The sequence below is a fragment of the Coloeus monedula genome (genome assembly GCF_965178545.1).
Source record: "Coloeus monedula genome assembly, chromosome: 30".
Classification (NCBI taxonomy): Eukaryota; Metazoa; Chordata; class Aves; order Passeriformes; family Corvidae; genus Coloeus; species Coloeus monedula.
The window spans coordinates 1110982-1125697 of NC_138810.1; the positions used below are offsets into that span (position 1 = coordinate 1110982).

Consider the following 14716-nt stretch of genomic DNA (forward strand, 5'->3'; position numbering starts at 1 on the left):
GGGGACGGAGACGCGACGGCGGGAGCCCGAGAGCTGCACGGACGGACGCACGGATGGAATTCCGGGCGGGAATTCTGGCCGGGATTTATAGCCGGGAGCGGCCCCACGGCACCTCCCCACGGCCCCGCTCCCGGGAAGGTGCGGCTGGAGCCGGCCCAGGGCTTTGTTCCTGCGGGGATCGGCCCCACAACTGGGGGTGGGGGGACAGGGAAGGGGATCGACCCCAGAACTTGGGGAGTGTGGTGTGAGGGAAAGGAATCAGCCCCAAAACACGTAGGAAGTGGGGCAGAGGTTTGGGGGTCTGACCCAGAATCGGGGAGTGCAGGGCAGGGGGAAGGGAATCAACCCCAAAACTTGTGGGGTGTGCGGGGTGGGTGGAAAGGGGTCTGACCCAGACCTGTGGGGTGGGAGACGAAGGGATGGGGGTCGGTCCCAGAACTGTAGGATACGGGGGGGGTGTTCGGGATGAGCCGCACACATTTTCGGGTCCCCATAGCCAGCCCCACATCACCCTACTGACCCCCCTCAGCTCACAGCGACCCCCACACCCCGGGGGCTGGTGGGCAGCACCCTCCCCATTCCTGGGGGTCCCCCTGGGGGTGGGGGGTGACGAGGGGGGGGAGCTCGTCCTGTCCAACCGGCTCCAGGAATTCCGTCCGGCCTCCCCCCCCCCCCGATATGGGTAAGGGGCGCCCAAGGCCGCCCCCCAGCCCTCCCCCAACACAAGGGACATCCTGAGACCCCGCAGGACCCCTCGGATTCCCCCACGCGTGGGGCTCCCCCACCCCCCCGGGCCGGAGCATCACTGGGGGGAGGGGGGCGCGGCCCCACTCGCGGGGGGCCAGAGGGGCCGGGGGATTGCGGGGAGGGGGTCGTGTGGGGGGACGGCACCTGGCGGGGGATCTTCACACTGGTGCAGCCCCCGCCCGACCCGAGAACCCCCGTTTTACCCTGTCCCCTGCCCCGTTTTGCTCCATTTTGCCCCTTTTTGCCCCATTTTGCCCCCTATTGCCCCGTTGATGTCCCATTTACTCATTTTTGCCCAATTTTGCCCATTTCTCATTCTCCCCATTTGCCCCCACTCCCGCCCCTTTTTGCTCCATTTTACTCCATTTACGCTGAATCTTCCCCTTTTGCCGTTTTGCCCCATTTTGCCTTGTCTTACCCCATTCCTGTCCCATTTGACCATTTTTGCCCTGTTTTGTCATTTTATCCCATTCCTGTCCCACTTTAATAATTTTTGCCTGATCTTGCCCTGTTTTACCCCATTCCTGTCCCACGTATCCCTTTTTGCCAGCTCTTGCCCCATCTCTGCCCAGTTTTGCCCCTTTTCCCCCATTTTTTACCATTTCCTCCCATTTTGCCCTATTCCTTCCCCTTTTCCTCCCATTTCCCTTTTCCCCACGTTTTTCAGCTTTGCCACATCCCTTCCCCTTTCCCATTTTTTCAGTTTTGCCCAATTCCTGCCCAGTTTTTCCCCACTTCCCCCCATTTATGCCCAATTTTGTCCTGTTCTGCCCCGTCTTTCCCCTTCCCCCCTTTTTGCCCCTTTCCCCCTCCTTTTTCCCCATTTTCCTCGCGACGCCCCCGAGGTGCCAGACCCGAGGGTCCCAGGGGGTCCCGCCCGGGGTCCAGCAGCCTCGTCCCTCTTTGGGGACCCCCTGGGACCCCCTGACGGGCGCGGGGGGGGGGAGGCGGCGGTGTCGGGGCTGCTCCCACCCTGGACCTTATCAGGAACATTCCGGGCGTTCCCGGGGGGTGACGTGTCCCACCCGTGTCCCCCCCACCCCGCCGTGTTCCCGCTCCCCCCCGTGTCCCCGGTCCCCAAACATCCCCGATGTCCCGGTGATCCCCCGGTGTCTCCCCACGTCCCCCCGCTGTGTCCCTCCCGTGCCACCTGGTATCCCCCAGTGTCTACTCCTCGTGTCTTCCCGTGTCCTCCCCCATCCCCAAAACGTCCCCCCTCCCCCCGTCCCCTCTCACATCCCCCCCTGCGTCCCCCCCGTGTCCCTCCGCGCCTCGGTATCCCCAGCTGATGGCCATGGGGGGCTCAGCTGGGGCCGGCAAGGGTTTAGGGGGTCCCCGCTGCTCCCTGGGGGGACTCGGTGGCCTTGGGGGGCTGGGGGCGTGTCCCGCCGGGTCTGGGACCCATCCTACCCCCCTCTCCGAGGGTTATCTCTGGAAATTCCTTCCTGATAAGACAGACAGGTGGGATTTAGGGAGGGAGTGGGGCGGTGGGAGCCTCTGGGGGGGGCGAAGGGGGGAGCAGATCGTGTCCCCTCCCGGGCGCCGCAGGTTTGGGGGGGCTTTGAGACCCTCCCTGTGGGGCTGCGGGTGCTCAGACCTATGTGACCCTCCCCCCTCCCCTCCTTCCTGGTGGAATCCGGATGGATTTGGGGGGAAGGAAGGAAGGAAGGAGGGAAGGAGGGAGGGAGGGAAGGAAGGATTCCAGGAAGGAAGTAAGGAAGGATTCCAGGAAGGAAGGAAGGATTCCAGGAAGGAAGGTTTCCAGGATTCCGGGAAGGAAGGAAGGAAGGCAGGGAGGGAGGGAGGGGGGGGATGGAGATGCTGCCCCAGAGCTGCCAATGCCCAGTTGGAGGCAAACCCCCTGGAACCCTCTAGATCCCAACTCCTGGATCCCAAATCCCGGGTCCTGACTCCGGGGCCGCAGGTACTGCACACTCCCTGTGCCCAGCATGTGCCGCTCTCGTGCCGGGCAAGTCTGGGCTGGAGCCACCAACGGAGCCACCACCACACCCATCGGCACCTGTCGGACCCACCTGCACTCACCTGCACACTCCTGAACCCGCCTGAACACACCTGCACACCCCATAACACACCTGAACACCCCTGAACTCACCTGAACACCCCATAACACACCTGAACACACCTGCACACCCCATAACACACCTGAACACTCCTGAACTCACCTGAACACCCCATAACACACCTGAACACACCTGAACTCACCTGAACACCCCATAACACACCTGAACACACCTGCACACCCCATAACACACCTGAACACCCCTGAACTCACCTGAACACCCCTGAAAACACCTGAACACCCCATAACACACCTGAACACACCTGCACACCCCATAACACACCTGAACACCCCTGAACACCCCTGAACACCCCTGAAAACACCTGAACACCCCATAACACACCTGAACACTCCTGAACACCCCATAACACCCCTGAACACCCCTGAACCCTCCTGAACACACCTGAACACCCCTGAACCCTCCTGAACACACCTGCACACCCCATAACACACCTGCACACTCCTGAACTCACCTGCACACCCCATAACACACCTGAACACCCCTGAACTCACCTGAACACCCCATAACACACCTGAACACACCTGAACTCACCTGAACACCCCATAACACACCTGAACACACCTGAACTCACCTGAACACCCCATAACACACCTGAACACACCTGCACACCCCATAACACACCTGAACACACCTGAACACACCTGCACACCCCATAACACACCTGAACACTCCTGAACACCCCTGAACACCCCTGAAAACACCTGAACACCCCATAACACACCTGAACACTCCTGAACACACCTGAACACCCCTGAACCCTCCTGAACACACCTGCACACCCCATAACACACCTGCACACTCCTGAACTCACCTGCACACCCCATAACACACCTGCACACCCCTGAACATTCCTGAACACCCCAGCACTCACCTCCATCCATCCCATGCCTTTTTTTCACAGAGGTGTTTTCCCATTTTGCTGCTGAGTTTGGTACCGGGGACAGGCCCTGGTGACGCCAGGGCTGGGGACAGGTGTGGGGCCAGATTTGGAGTGATGTGTCTGGAGTCACATGTTGGGACTCAGGTTTGGGGACAGGGGCTGGGGTCAGGGATTGGGGATACACCATGGGGGCGTAGTTTGGGATCCTCGGATGGTGACATGGGTGACAAAGATTGGGAGATAGGGGTTGGGGACATGGGCTGGGGGAATAATTTGGGATCCCAGATTGGGATGTGGTGTTGGGGACACAGACTGGGGGACAAAAGGTGTTGACATTGGTCCGGAGACCCAGACTGGGGGACAAGCTGGGGACGTGGGCTTGGGTCAGGGGTTGGGGCTGGGGACCCAGACTGGGGGGACCCGGGCCGGGGTCGGGGTTTGGGGGCCCAAACTGGGCAGACAGGACCTGGTGACATGGAGTCGGGGACCCAGACTGGGAGGCCCAGGTGAGGGGACATGGTGAGGACAGGGCTGGGGACACTCCCTGGGGACACTCAGCGGGTCTCCTCCTCTGGGATGGGGCGCGGAGGGGGGTGGGCGGCACCGGGACCCGCATTTCGCCCCCGCGCCTCCCACCCGTCCTGATCCTGGCGGATCCCGGTGACCCCGCGGATCCCACGTCCCGAAGGGGTTAAAGCTCCGGTCCCTCCTCCCGCTTCTCCTCCCCCGGCTCCGGGATAAACCCGGGAACCAACCCGGGAACCAACCCGGGAACGCGCCGGGAACCCGCCCGGCCGCTCCGCCCGGCCCGGCCCGTCCTGCCCCGACCCGTCCGGCCGGTCCTGCCGGGGCTGCCGGAGCCTCCCTGCCCCGAGCGCGGCCTTCGGCCTCGTCCTCCTCAGCCTTCTCCAGCCTCTTCCAACCTGCTCCAGCCGTCCTCATCCTCCTGAGCCTCTTCAGCCTCTTGCAACCGTCCTCAGCCTCCTCCAATCGTCCTCGTCCTCCTCAGGCTCTTCTGACTCCAACCTCCTTCCAGCCTTCTCCACCCTCCATCCAGCTTCCCCACACCCTCCTCATCCTCTGCAGCCTTCTCCCAACTGTTGTATCCCCACCTGCTCCAACCCTCTTCCAAACTTCCCCCAATCTCCTCATCCTCCTCCTAACCTCCTCCATCCTCCCTGCAGCCTCCTCATCCCCCTCAGCCTCCTCCAACCCTCTTCCAACTCTCCCCGACTTTCTTCATCCACTTTCCAACCTCTTTCCAAACTTCCTCCAACCTCCTTTCCCACCTCCCAGACACCTTTCCAAGCTCCCTCAGTCTATTTTCCCGCTTTCCCCTCTCCTCCCGCCCCGATGTCGGTCTCCATTCCCCGGCAGCCGGTCCGGAGCAGCGCGGCCGTTCCGGGCCGTTCCTTCTCGTCCCGCTCCTTCACGGCCGGCCCGGCACTGAGGATGAGCACGGCCCCGGCCTTCGGCCCTTACGGGGGGCTCCGTGGCGGCTCCGGGGGGCTCGGGGGTCCCTCGTGGGTCCCGGGGGCGGGCGGGGGGATCACGGCCGTCACCATCAACCGGAGCCTCCTGGCGCCGCTGGCCGTGGCCGTGGATCCCGAGCTGCAGGAGCTGCGCCGGGAGGAGAAGGAGCAGATCAAGACCCTCAACGATAAATTCGCCGCCTTCATCGACAAGGTGGGGCTGGGGGGCAGCCGAGGGCGGGGCGGGACCACCCTGGGGACTGGCTCATGGGACAGCCTGGGACACCTGGGGACACTGAGACCCTCCTTGGGACCTCCTGTACCCTTGGGGACATTGACACCTTCCCTGGGACCCTCTGAGGCTCAGCTGGGACATCCCAAGCACCTTTGGGGACCTCCTGAGACCCGTGGGGACATTGAGAACCCCTCCCAGCTCCCCTTCAGGGACCCGCTGGATCAGCTGGGACCTCCTGAGCACCTCTGGAAACCTTCTGAGTCCCTCAGGGACATTGACACCCTCCTTGGGGACACCCTGACCCCCTCCTGACCCCCCCAAGGACACCCAGACTCCAGTTTGCCCCAGGACCCCAAATCTCCCCCCTGTCCCCACCCTTCCATTTCATGTCCCCCTCCAGAGCAACCCATTTTCCCCGGGGGTGATTTGGGGGTAATTTTGGGGTGCTGGAAGTGCCCCTGACCCTCTTTTCCCCCTTTCTCCCCAGGTGTGATTTGGGGGTGGGGGTGATTTTGAGGTATGCGAGTGCCCCTGGCCCTGCTTTCCCCCAGGTGCGATTTTCGGGTGTGGGGGTAATTTTTTGGTGATTTCGGGGTGACTTTGGGGTGTGTGTGTTATTTTGGGGTGATTTTGGGGGTGTGGGAGTGCTCTTGACCCCCTTTCCTCCAGGTGTGATTTTGTGGTGGTTTTGGCTGGTTCTGAGGTGCCGTTCCCCGTTCCCAGGTGCGGTTCCTGGAGCAGCAGAACAAGCTCCTGGAGACCAAGTGGGGGCTCCTGCGGGCACAGCCCCCGCCCCGCAGCACCCTGGGGGGGCTCCTCGAGGGCTACGCGGGGACCCTGCGGCGGCAGCTCGAGGGGCTCGGGCAGGAGCGGCAGCGGCTGCGCACGGAGCTCGGCCACGTCCGGGGGCTCGTCGAGGAGTTCAAGGCCAAGTCAGTGTCCCCAAGTGTCCCCAGGTGTTCCCCAAATCCCCCAGTACCCCCATGTCTCTCCAGACCCCTCCACATCCCCCCAATACCACCTTGGAGCCCCCCCGGGGCCTGCAGCCTCCTCGAGGAATTCAAGGCCATGTCAGAGTCCCCGAGTGCTCCCCCACATACCCCCATGTCCCCTCATGCCCGTGTCCCCCTGGCCCCATAGCCCTCGATCTCCCCCCCATGTCCCTGGGTCTCCCTGTGTCCTCATGTCCCCACATCCCTGGTCCAAGTCCTCTCTATGTCCCCACATCTTCCCATCCCCCTGTCCCCCTGTCCCTCTGTCCCTCTGTCCCTCTGTCCCTCTGTCCTCATGTCCCCATGTCCTCCCATCCCCTTGTCTCCCTATATCCTCTTGTCCCCACGTTCCCATGTCACCCATCCTCATATCCCCCCCTGTCCCCTGTCCCCATGTCCCCCCTGCCCCCATGTCCCCATCCCCATGTCCCCCATCCCCACTGCTCCGTGTCCCCTTGTGTCCCCCTGCCCAGGTACGAGGAGGAGATCAACCACCGCACAGAGAAGGAGAACGAGTTCGTCCTGCTCAAAAAGGTGGGGGAACCCCAACACCGAGGGGGGACCCCTACACGGGGGGTGCTCCCTGAGGCCAGGGGGTTGCTGGGGGGTTCCTGGGAGTGCTGGGAACAGGGGGGTGACAGGGGTGTTCCTGCAGGACGTGGATGAAGCCTACATGTCCAAGGTGGAGCTGGAATCACGCCTGGAGAGCCTCACGGATGAGATAAACTTCCTGCGGCAGCTCTACGAGGAGGTTTGGGGCTTCCCTGAATTTGGGGGTGCCTGGGATTTGGGATGCCGGGATTCGGGGGGTGCCCCCCAGCTAAACCCGTCCCCCTGCGTGCGCAGGAGCTGCAGGAGCTGCGGGTGCAGGTGTCGGACACGGCCGTGGTGGTGTCCATGGACAACAGCCGCCAGCTGGACATGGCCGGGGTGCTGGCGGACGTGCGGGCGCAGTACGAGGACATCGCTGGCCGCAGCCGTGCTGAGGCTGAGGGCCTCTACCAGGTCAAGGTCAGGAGAGCCCCCCCTGCTGCCCCTCAAGCCTTCCTCTTCTTCCTCCTCCTCCTCCTCCTCCTCCTTCTTCTCCTCCTCCCTGTCCTCCTCTTCCTCTTCCTCCTCCTCCTCTTCCTCCTCCCTGCTCCCCAAACCTTCACCTTCCTCCTCTCTTCCCCTCAGTCCTTCCTCCTCCTCTTCCTCCCTGCCCAATCTTTCCTCCCCCTGCCTGCCCTGATCCTCTTCCCTGCTTCCCCATCCTTCCTCCTCACTGCTCCCTGAGCCTTCCTCCTCCTTCCTGCTCCCTAAAACTTCCTCCTCCTCTTCCACACCCTGGCCCTTCAACCTCCTCCCTGCCCCATCCTCTTCCTTCTTCCTAATCCTCCTCCTCCCTGCTTCTCAAACCTTCATCCTCTTCCTTGCTCCCCGATCCTACTCCTTGTTCCCAACCCTTCATCCTCCTCATCCTCCCTGCCCCGTCCTCCTCCTCCCTGGGCCCCAATCCTTCTTCCTCCTTGTCCTCCTCCTCTTCCCTGCTCCCTGAACCTTCCTCCTCCCTGCCCCATCCTCCTCCTTCTTCCTGCTCCCTGAAACTTCCTTCTCCTCCTCCTCCTCCTCCCTGCCCCAAATCCTTCCTCCTCCTCCTCTTCCCCCTCACCCAAAACCCTTCCTCCTCCTCCTCCTCCCTGCCCTGGAGGGAGTGGCTGCTGCGTGGGAGAAATTCCGGCTGGAAACCCAAGTGGAGCTGCCCCATCCCAGCCTGGAGCATCCCCCCGGCGTGGGCCTGTCCCAGTGCTGGGGCGCTGCGGGGCAGGGAGGGGCCCTCATCCCCATTCCTGGTGCAGCTCCCAGTGCCGGTTCTTCCCAGGCTCTTTCATGCCCTGTTTTGGGGTGCTGGTGGCCTCATCCCAGTGGGATCCCAGATCCAAGCCCAACCAGACCCACCAAATTCCAGTGAGAGCCGCCACATCCCAGCTGGATCGTCCCTCCCAGCATCGCCGCATCCTGGCTCTTTCCTCTGAATTTTTGGGGTGCTGGTAGAAAAGTGAGGTTCCCCCCTCCCCATCCCAGCAAGACCCTGACTCCAAACCGGACCCACAACATCCAAATGGATCATCCCGACTGGAGCATCCCTCCTGGCGTGGCCACATCCCAGCTCTTTCCTCCCCGGTTTGGGTGTGCTGGGGAAGAGAGGGGTCCCCTCATCTCCATCCCCCTGAGATCCCAGATTTCAGTTGGAACATCCTTCTTGACACAGGCAAATCCCAGCTCTTCCATGCCAGATTTTGGGATGTTGGGGGCAAAGAGGAGTCCCCCCAGTCTCCATTTCCCCAAGATCCCTGTTCCAAACCCAGCTGGACCCACCAAATTCCAACTGGAGCCACCACATCCCTATCAGAGCATCCCTCCTGCTTCCATCACATCCCAGCTCTTCCCTCCCGGTTCTGGGGTGCTGGTGGGTTTGGGGGATGCCCCCCATTCCCAGCCCCTGTCTGGTGCCCCCAGTATGAAGAGCTGAAGACGGCGGCTGGGAAGCAGGGAGACGACCTGCGCCAGACCCGGAGCCAGATCCAGGAGCTGAACCGGCGGATCCAGCGGATCCAGGCAGAGATTGAGGCTCTCAAAAATCAGGTTTGGGGTCCACCCTGGATGGAAATTTGGGAGGATACTGCCTGCCCCTCCCCCACACATCCCCCAGCACCCCTTGGGAACCCCCCCCACTGGGTTCCTGAGGATCCCTCAGGATCTCATCCGGGAAACAGGAGGAGAGAGCTATGGCTCAGAGATGGAGGGGATTTTGGGGGGTCGGGAATACTGGGGGGAACAGGGGGGTGAGGGATAGTGGGATATGAGGGATACTGGGGAGTGAGGAACACCAGAACACAGGCACACGGAACACAGAGGATGATAGGACATGGAACACTGGGACACTGGGGATACTGGGGGTCACGGGGGCACCGGCCCAGGGGACCCTGGGCTCAGCGTCCCGGCCCGCAGCGCTCTGGGCTGGAGGCGGCGGTGGCGGAGGCCGAGGAGCGCGGGGAGCTGGCGCTCAGGGACGCCCGGGCCAAGCTGGCGGGGCTGGAGGGGGCCCTGGCCCAGGCCAAGCAGGACCTGGCGCGGCAGCTCCGGGAATACCAGGAGCTCATGAACGTCAAGCTGGCCCTGGACATCGAGATCGCGACCTACAGGAAGCTGCTGGAGGGCGAGGAGAGCAGGTGGGAACCCCCGACCCCAAATCCCGCATCCCAAATCCCATGGACATCCCACATCCCATAACCTCTGGGCATCCGTATCTCACACCCTGTGTCCCGTGCTCCGTCCCGTATCCCATGTCCTTCATCCTGGATACCGTGAACATCCCATATTCCATGTCCCATATCCTGCGAGTATCCCACATGCTATGGGCATCCCACGTTCCATACCCCACATCCCATGGACACCCCATATCCCGCATCCCATATCCCATGGGGTATCCCATATCCTATGAACATCCCACATCCCAAATCCCCCCCGACTTGACCACGTCCCTTATTCCTCTGCCCCCAAAACCACTCAGTTTGGGGGGCCCCCTCCAGCCCCCTCCAACATCTTGGCCATGTCCCTTAAATACCCCCCTGTCACTGATCCTGTCTGGGAGAAAGATTTGTGGGACCCCCCCCCAAGTTCCCCCCCAGGCCCCCATGTTCTCTATCCCCCCCCTCCATCACTGATCCTGTTTGGGGGACCCCCCCCAATCCCCCCAGGCTCGAGGCTGCTGTGCAGAACCTGAGCATCCACACCAAGACTTTGGGGTACCTGGGTGAGTTTGGGGGGGTCCCTGGGACCCCCTGCTTTTGGGTGCCCCCCCATGAGCCCCCCTTCACGGCTGCTTCCTCTTCCCCACAGGTGGATTTGGAGGGGGGTTTGGGGGGGGTTTTGGGGGGCCGTTTGGGGGGGCTGTGGTCAGCTCGGGGTACTCGGTGCCCCCCCCACCCCCCGAGGGCACGGCCCCCCCCAAATCCCGTGCCATCGTCATCAAGAAGATCGAGACCCGTGATGGGAAACTCGTATCTGAGTCCTCCGACGTCCTGGAAAGCTGAACCCCCTTTCCTGGGGGGCCCCCATTCCCAGGGGTCCCTCCTTGGCTTGGCCGGCTGAGCTGAGCCCCCTCTTTCCTGGGCAGACCCCATATCCTGACCTGCTGAGGCCCCCCGGGACTCAAAGCCGAACCCCTCCTTTCCTAGGGGGACCCTCCATGTTCCCCGCCCTCCCAGGGTGTCCCCCTAAGTCCCGACCAGGTGAAACCCCTTCCCTGAGAGGGCACCCCATGTCCAGCCCAGCCGAGCCCCCCCTTTCCTTCCTGGGATGTCCCCCATGTCCTGGAAAGATGAGCCCCCCCTTTCTGGGGGACCCCCATGTCCTGCCCTGCTGAACTCCCCTGGACCCCCCCTTTCCTTCCCAGGGTGTCCCCCCAAGTCCAGCCCAGCTGAGCCCCCCCCCCTTTCCTGGGGGTCCCCCATGTCCTGATCTCCTCAGCCCCCCCCAGGCCCCCCTCCTGGTGTGTTCCCCCAGGTGAACCCCCTTTCCTGGGGGTGTCTCTGTGTCCCGGGGGGTCCCTCATGTCCAGCCCAGCTGAGGCCCCCTGGGCCTCCCCTTCTCAGGGAGTCCCCCCATGTCCTGCCAAGCTGAACCCCCTTTTCTGGGGCAGGGGGAGAGGGTCCCCCATGTCCTGACCTTCTGAGCCCCCCAGGTCCCCTCTTTCCTTCCCAGGGGTCCCCCCAAGTCCAGGCCACCTGAGCCCCCTTTCCTGGGGGGTCGTGTCCATGTCCTGAGGGGGTCTTGGGCAGGGGGTCCATCCCCCTTGTCCAGGCCAGCTGAGCCTGGGGGGGTTCCCGTCCTGGGGGGGTTCCCCACGTCCTGGGGGGGTTCCCCACGTCCTGACCTGATGGGCCCCCCCCCAGTGTGTCCCCCCTCCGTCCAGTTCCCCTTCCCTGGGGTCCCCCAACACCAGGCACCCTCCACTGACAACCTGAGCCAGTGCCCCCCCCCAGCCCCCCCAGAGGGCTCCAACCCCCCCCCATTGTCCCCTCTGGGGCTGTGGGGTGGGAACTGGGGAGTCTGGGCTGGGAACTGGGGGGTCTGGGCCTCCCCCCGGGGGTTCTGCTCGCTGCTGGAATAAAACCTTGGAAATCTGGGAGTGTTGGTGATTCGGGGGGGGAGGGGTGTTTGCCCTGGTTTGGGGTGTTGGGGCTCATCCCAGGGTGCCTGGGGTGTTTTGGGGTGCCAGGACAATCTTGGGGTGCCCCGATCAGTCTGGGGGTGGTGAGATCCATCTCGGGGTACCTGGGGCTGTTTTGAGGTTCCTGAGTCTTTCTTGGGGGCCGGGACCAATCTTGGTGTTCCCAGATCACTTTTGGGGTGTCTGGGTCTGTTTGGGGTCCTAGGATCTGTTTTAGAGTGCCAGGACCTATCTATGGCTGCCAGGACCAATCTTGGGGTGCCCGGGTCCCTCCCAGGTGCCAGGACCAGTTCTGGGGTGTCAGGACCCATCCCAGGGTGCCAATACCTGTTTTGGGGTGCCTGGGTCCCTCCCAGGTGCCAGGACCCTTCTGTGGGTGCCTGGGTTTGTTTTGGGGTACCAGGACTCATCCTGGGGCACCAGGGTCCCGCCTTGGGTGTCTGTGCCCATGCTGATTTGCCCGGGGCTGGTTTTGGATGCCCGGCTGTGTTTTGGGGTGCCAGGGCCCATTCTGGGCTGCCAATATCTGTTTGGGGGTACGAGGGCTCCTCCTGGGGCGTCAAGACCCTTCCAGGGGTGCCAGGACTCGTTTTGGGACACCAATACTTTTTTTGGGGTGCCTGGATCCGTTTTTTGATGCCCAGACCCGTATTATGGTGCCTGTGCCCATCCCAGGGTGCCAGGATCTGTTTTGGGGTGCCAAGGTCTGTTTGGGGGTGGCCGGGTCCCTCATGGGGTTCCAGGACCCATCCCGGGGTGCCAAGATCTATTTTGGGGTGCCTGGGTCCCTCACAGGGTACCAAAGTCCTCCCTGGGTGCCAGAGTCGGTCTGGGGGTGCCAGAGCCCATTTCGGGCTGGCCGGGTCTGTTTTGGAATGCCAGGGTCTGTTTCGGGGTGCCAGGACCCCTTTTGGGAGGCCAGAATCCATTTTAGGGTGCCCGTGTCCCTCCATTGGGCCTTTGTGAGCCCTTTGGTCTCGGGGTGCTGCCGCACCCCAAAACCTCTGGGTGCCCCCCGGTGCCTCCCCCACTTTGGAGCGGCAGGGAGGGGGGGCAGCGGCCCGGTTTGGGGGTCCCGGCCCCCCCAGCTGGTTTAGGGGTGTCGGGGTCGTGCCCCGCGGTGTTGGGGCAAGTGGTGGTAGAGATTTGGGGACACGGAGCACGGTGGGGGCTCGGAGCCGTCCTGGAGGGTCCCCCCAGGGTGGAGGGGAAGGAGGGACCCCCCCAAAATCGGCGCTGGCAGCGGTCTGTGTTCCCCGTTAATCATTAACCCCCCGTGGCCCGGCCAAGGGGGGAAGGGGAGCTCTGGGGGGGGGGGCGGGGGAGGGCTGAGAGCAGATTTGGGGGTCCCTCCATGGGTGGGGGCTGGGACTGTCCCCAAGGTGTGGGGATGTTGCGGATTTTGGGGCGTCCCCCCCCCGGTTCCTTCCGCGGGCAGGCGGTGACACCTGGTGCCCGTAATTAGTGCCGGCAGAGGATTAATTAATTAATTAATTAGCTAATTAATTAAAGAGTTGGGGAGGGGCTGCAGCCCCACAGCACACGGAGCCCTCAGGTCTCCCCAGTTCGCCCCCCGGGAGTTTCGGGGACCCTTCCCGGATTTGCGGGGGGAATGGAGGGGGGTCCCAAAAGCGGGAAGGGCTCCCCCAGACCCCCCGCGAGCCCCCCCAGATTCTGGGGAAGTCCCTGAGCCCCTCGGGGTGTCCTGAGATTCGGGGGCGCCCTGAGCTTTTGGGGGTCCTTTGGGGTGAAGGGGGGTGCTGGCTCAGAGGGGTGACACAGCCCCACCTTAAAAAAGGGGGGCGGGATCAGCGGTGCCCCCCCGGGAGGGTTAAACTGGGGTCACCTCCCTGCACCCCCTTTTTTGCCCCCGCATTTCAACTCCCCCTGGTCCTGTGTCCAGTTTTGGGGGGGGTCTCCCCCTACTTTTTCGGGGGCCGAGGATTGGTTTGGGGCCTCACAGGGGTCTTTGGGCGGGGGGGAGGGGTGTGAGGGGTTTGGGGACCCCCCGAGTTCCCCCGCAGCCCTCAGAGCGCCGCGCCCCGCCCGCCCCGGTGAATTTGGGGTTCGCGGGCGCTGGAGGGCGGCAGAGGAGCGGGAATGGACCGGCGGGGGCAGCGGGATTTGGGCCCCCCCGGCCCCTCGGGGGAGGGTGAGTCGGGAGTCTGGGGTCCCAAAGCCGGGCGCAGGCCCGGCCCCACTGAGCATTTGGGGGCGGGGGGAGCGGTATCAGGGGGTGGGTCTGGGGGCGGGGGGGGTCTGATGTGTTTGGGGGGGTCAGGGGCGGGTTTGGGAGTGGGTCTGGGGGAGTCGGGGTTGTCGGGGGGTCTGGAAGAGTCTGGGGGTGGATCTGGGGGGAGCGGGGGGGTGGATTTGGGGATGTCTGGAGGGGTTTGGGTGCTGGGGGGCTGCGCGGTTGTGGGCGGGTCTGGGGGCTCAGGGGTTTGGCTTCGGGGGCCTGGGGGGATCTGTGGGGCTCTGGAGGGCCACGGCTGGGGGGGTTGAGCCCCTCGGCCCCTCCTGGTTGGAAACTGGGGGTCCCGGAGACCCTGCAGGGAAGCTCAGGAGGGGATTGTTAGTGGGGGGAGCTGGAGCCCTCAAGCTCGGTGGGAGCCCCGGGATGTCACCTCGTGCCACCCTCAGCGCCATCTGGGGAGCCCCTCGGTGCCACCACCCCCTGCTCGCTTCACCCCCTTCCGCATGGGGAGGCCCCCCCAAATTCGGGAGGAGGGCAGCCATGGGCGGGTCTGTGGGGGCAGGGGGTCTCACCCCACCCCGCTGGGGCACTGCAGGGGGACTTCGGGGGTCCCGGGGCACCCAAAGGGTCCCGGAGAGCGAGTTTAACCCCTTCCCTTCCCCCTCGCCCCCCCATCATCCCAAACCTCCCAGCGCTGGAGCTGAGGGTGCTGGTGGTGCCCGGGGAGGGAAACTGAGGCACGGGGAGAACTGGGGGACCCCACCCCGCTCCCCCCCGCAGGATCTGACCGCGAACCCACCCTGGGGGTTCGTGCCCCCGTCCTCGGGGTCCCCCAGGGTTGGCGGGGGGGTGGTCGGGCGGGCTGAGACCTGACCC

General features: G+C 63.9%; 1 protein-coding gene across 1 annotated transcript; it reads left to right on the plus strand.

The window, feature by feature from the left end:
- Positions 1-5082: 5082 nt before the first annotated feature.
- On the plus strand, positions 5083-10504 carry KRT8 (keratin 8; the record flags this gene model as incomplete). The annotated part of the gene is made up of 9 exons (XM_082299171.1): positions 5083-5415; positions 6160-6368; positions 6902-6962; positions 7084-7179; positions 7275-7439; positions 8928-9053; positions 9420-9640; positions 10169-10224; positions 10311-10504. The coding sequence occupies 9 exons, from the start codon at positions 5083-5085 to the stop codon at positions 10502-10504; spliced, it is 1461 nt and encodes a 486-aa protein (XP_082155297.1).
- Positions 10505-14716: the final 4212 nt, after the last annotated feature.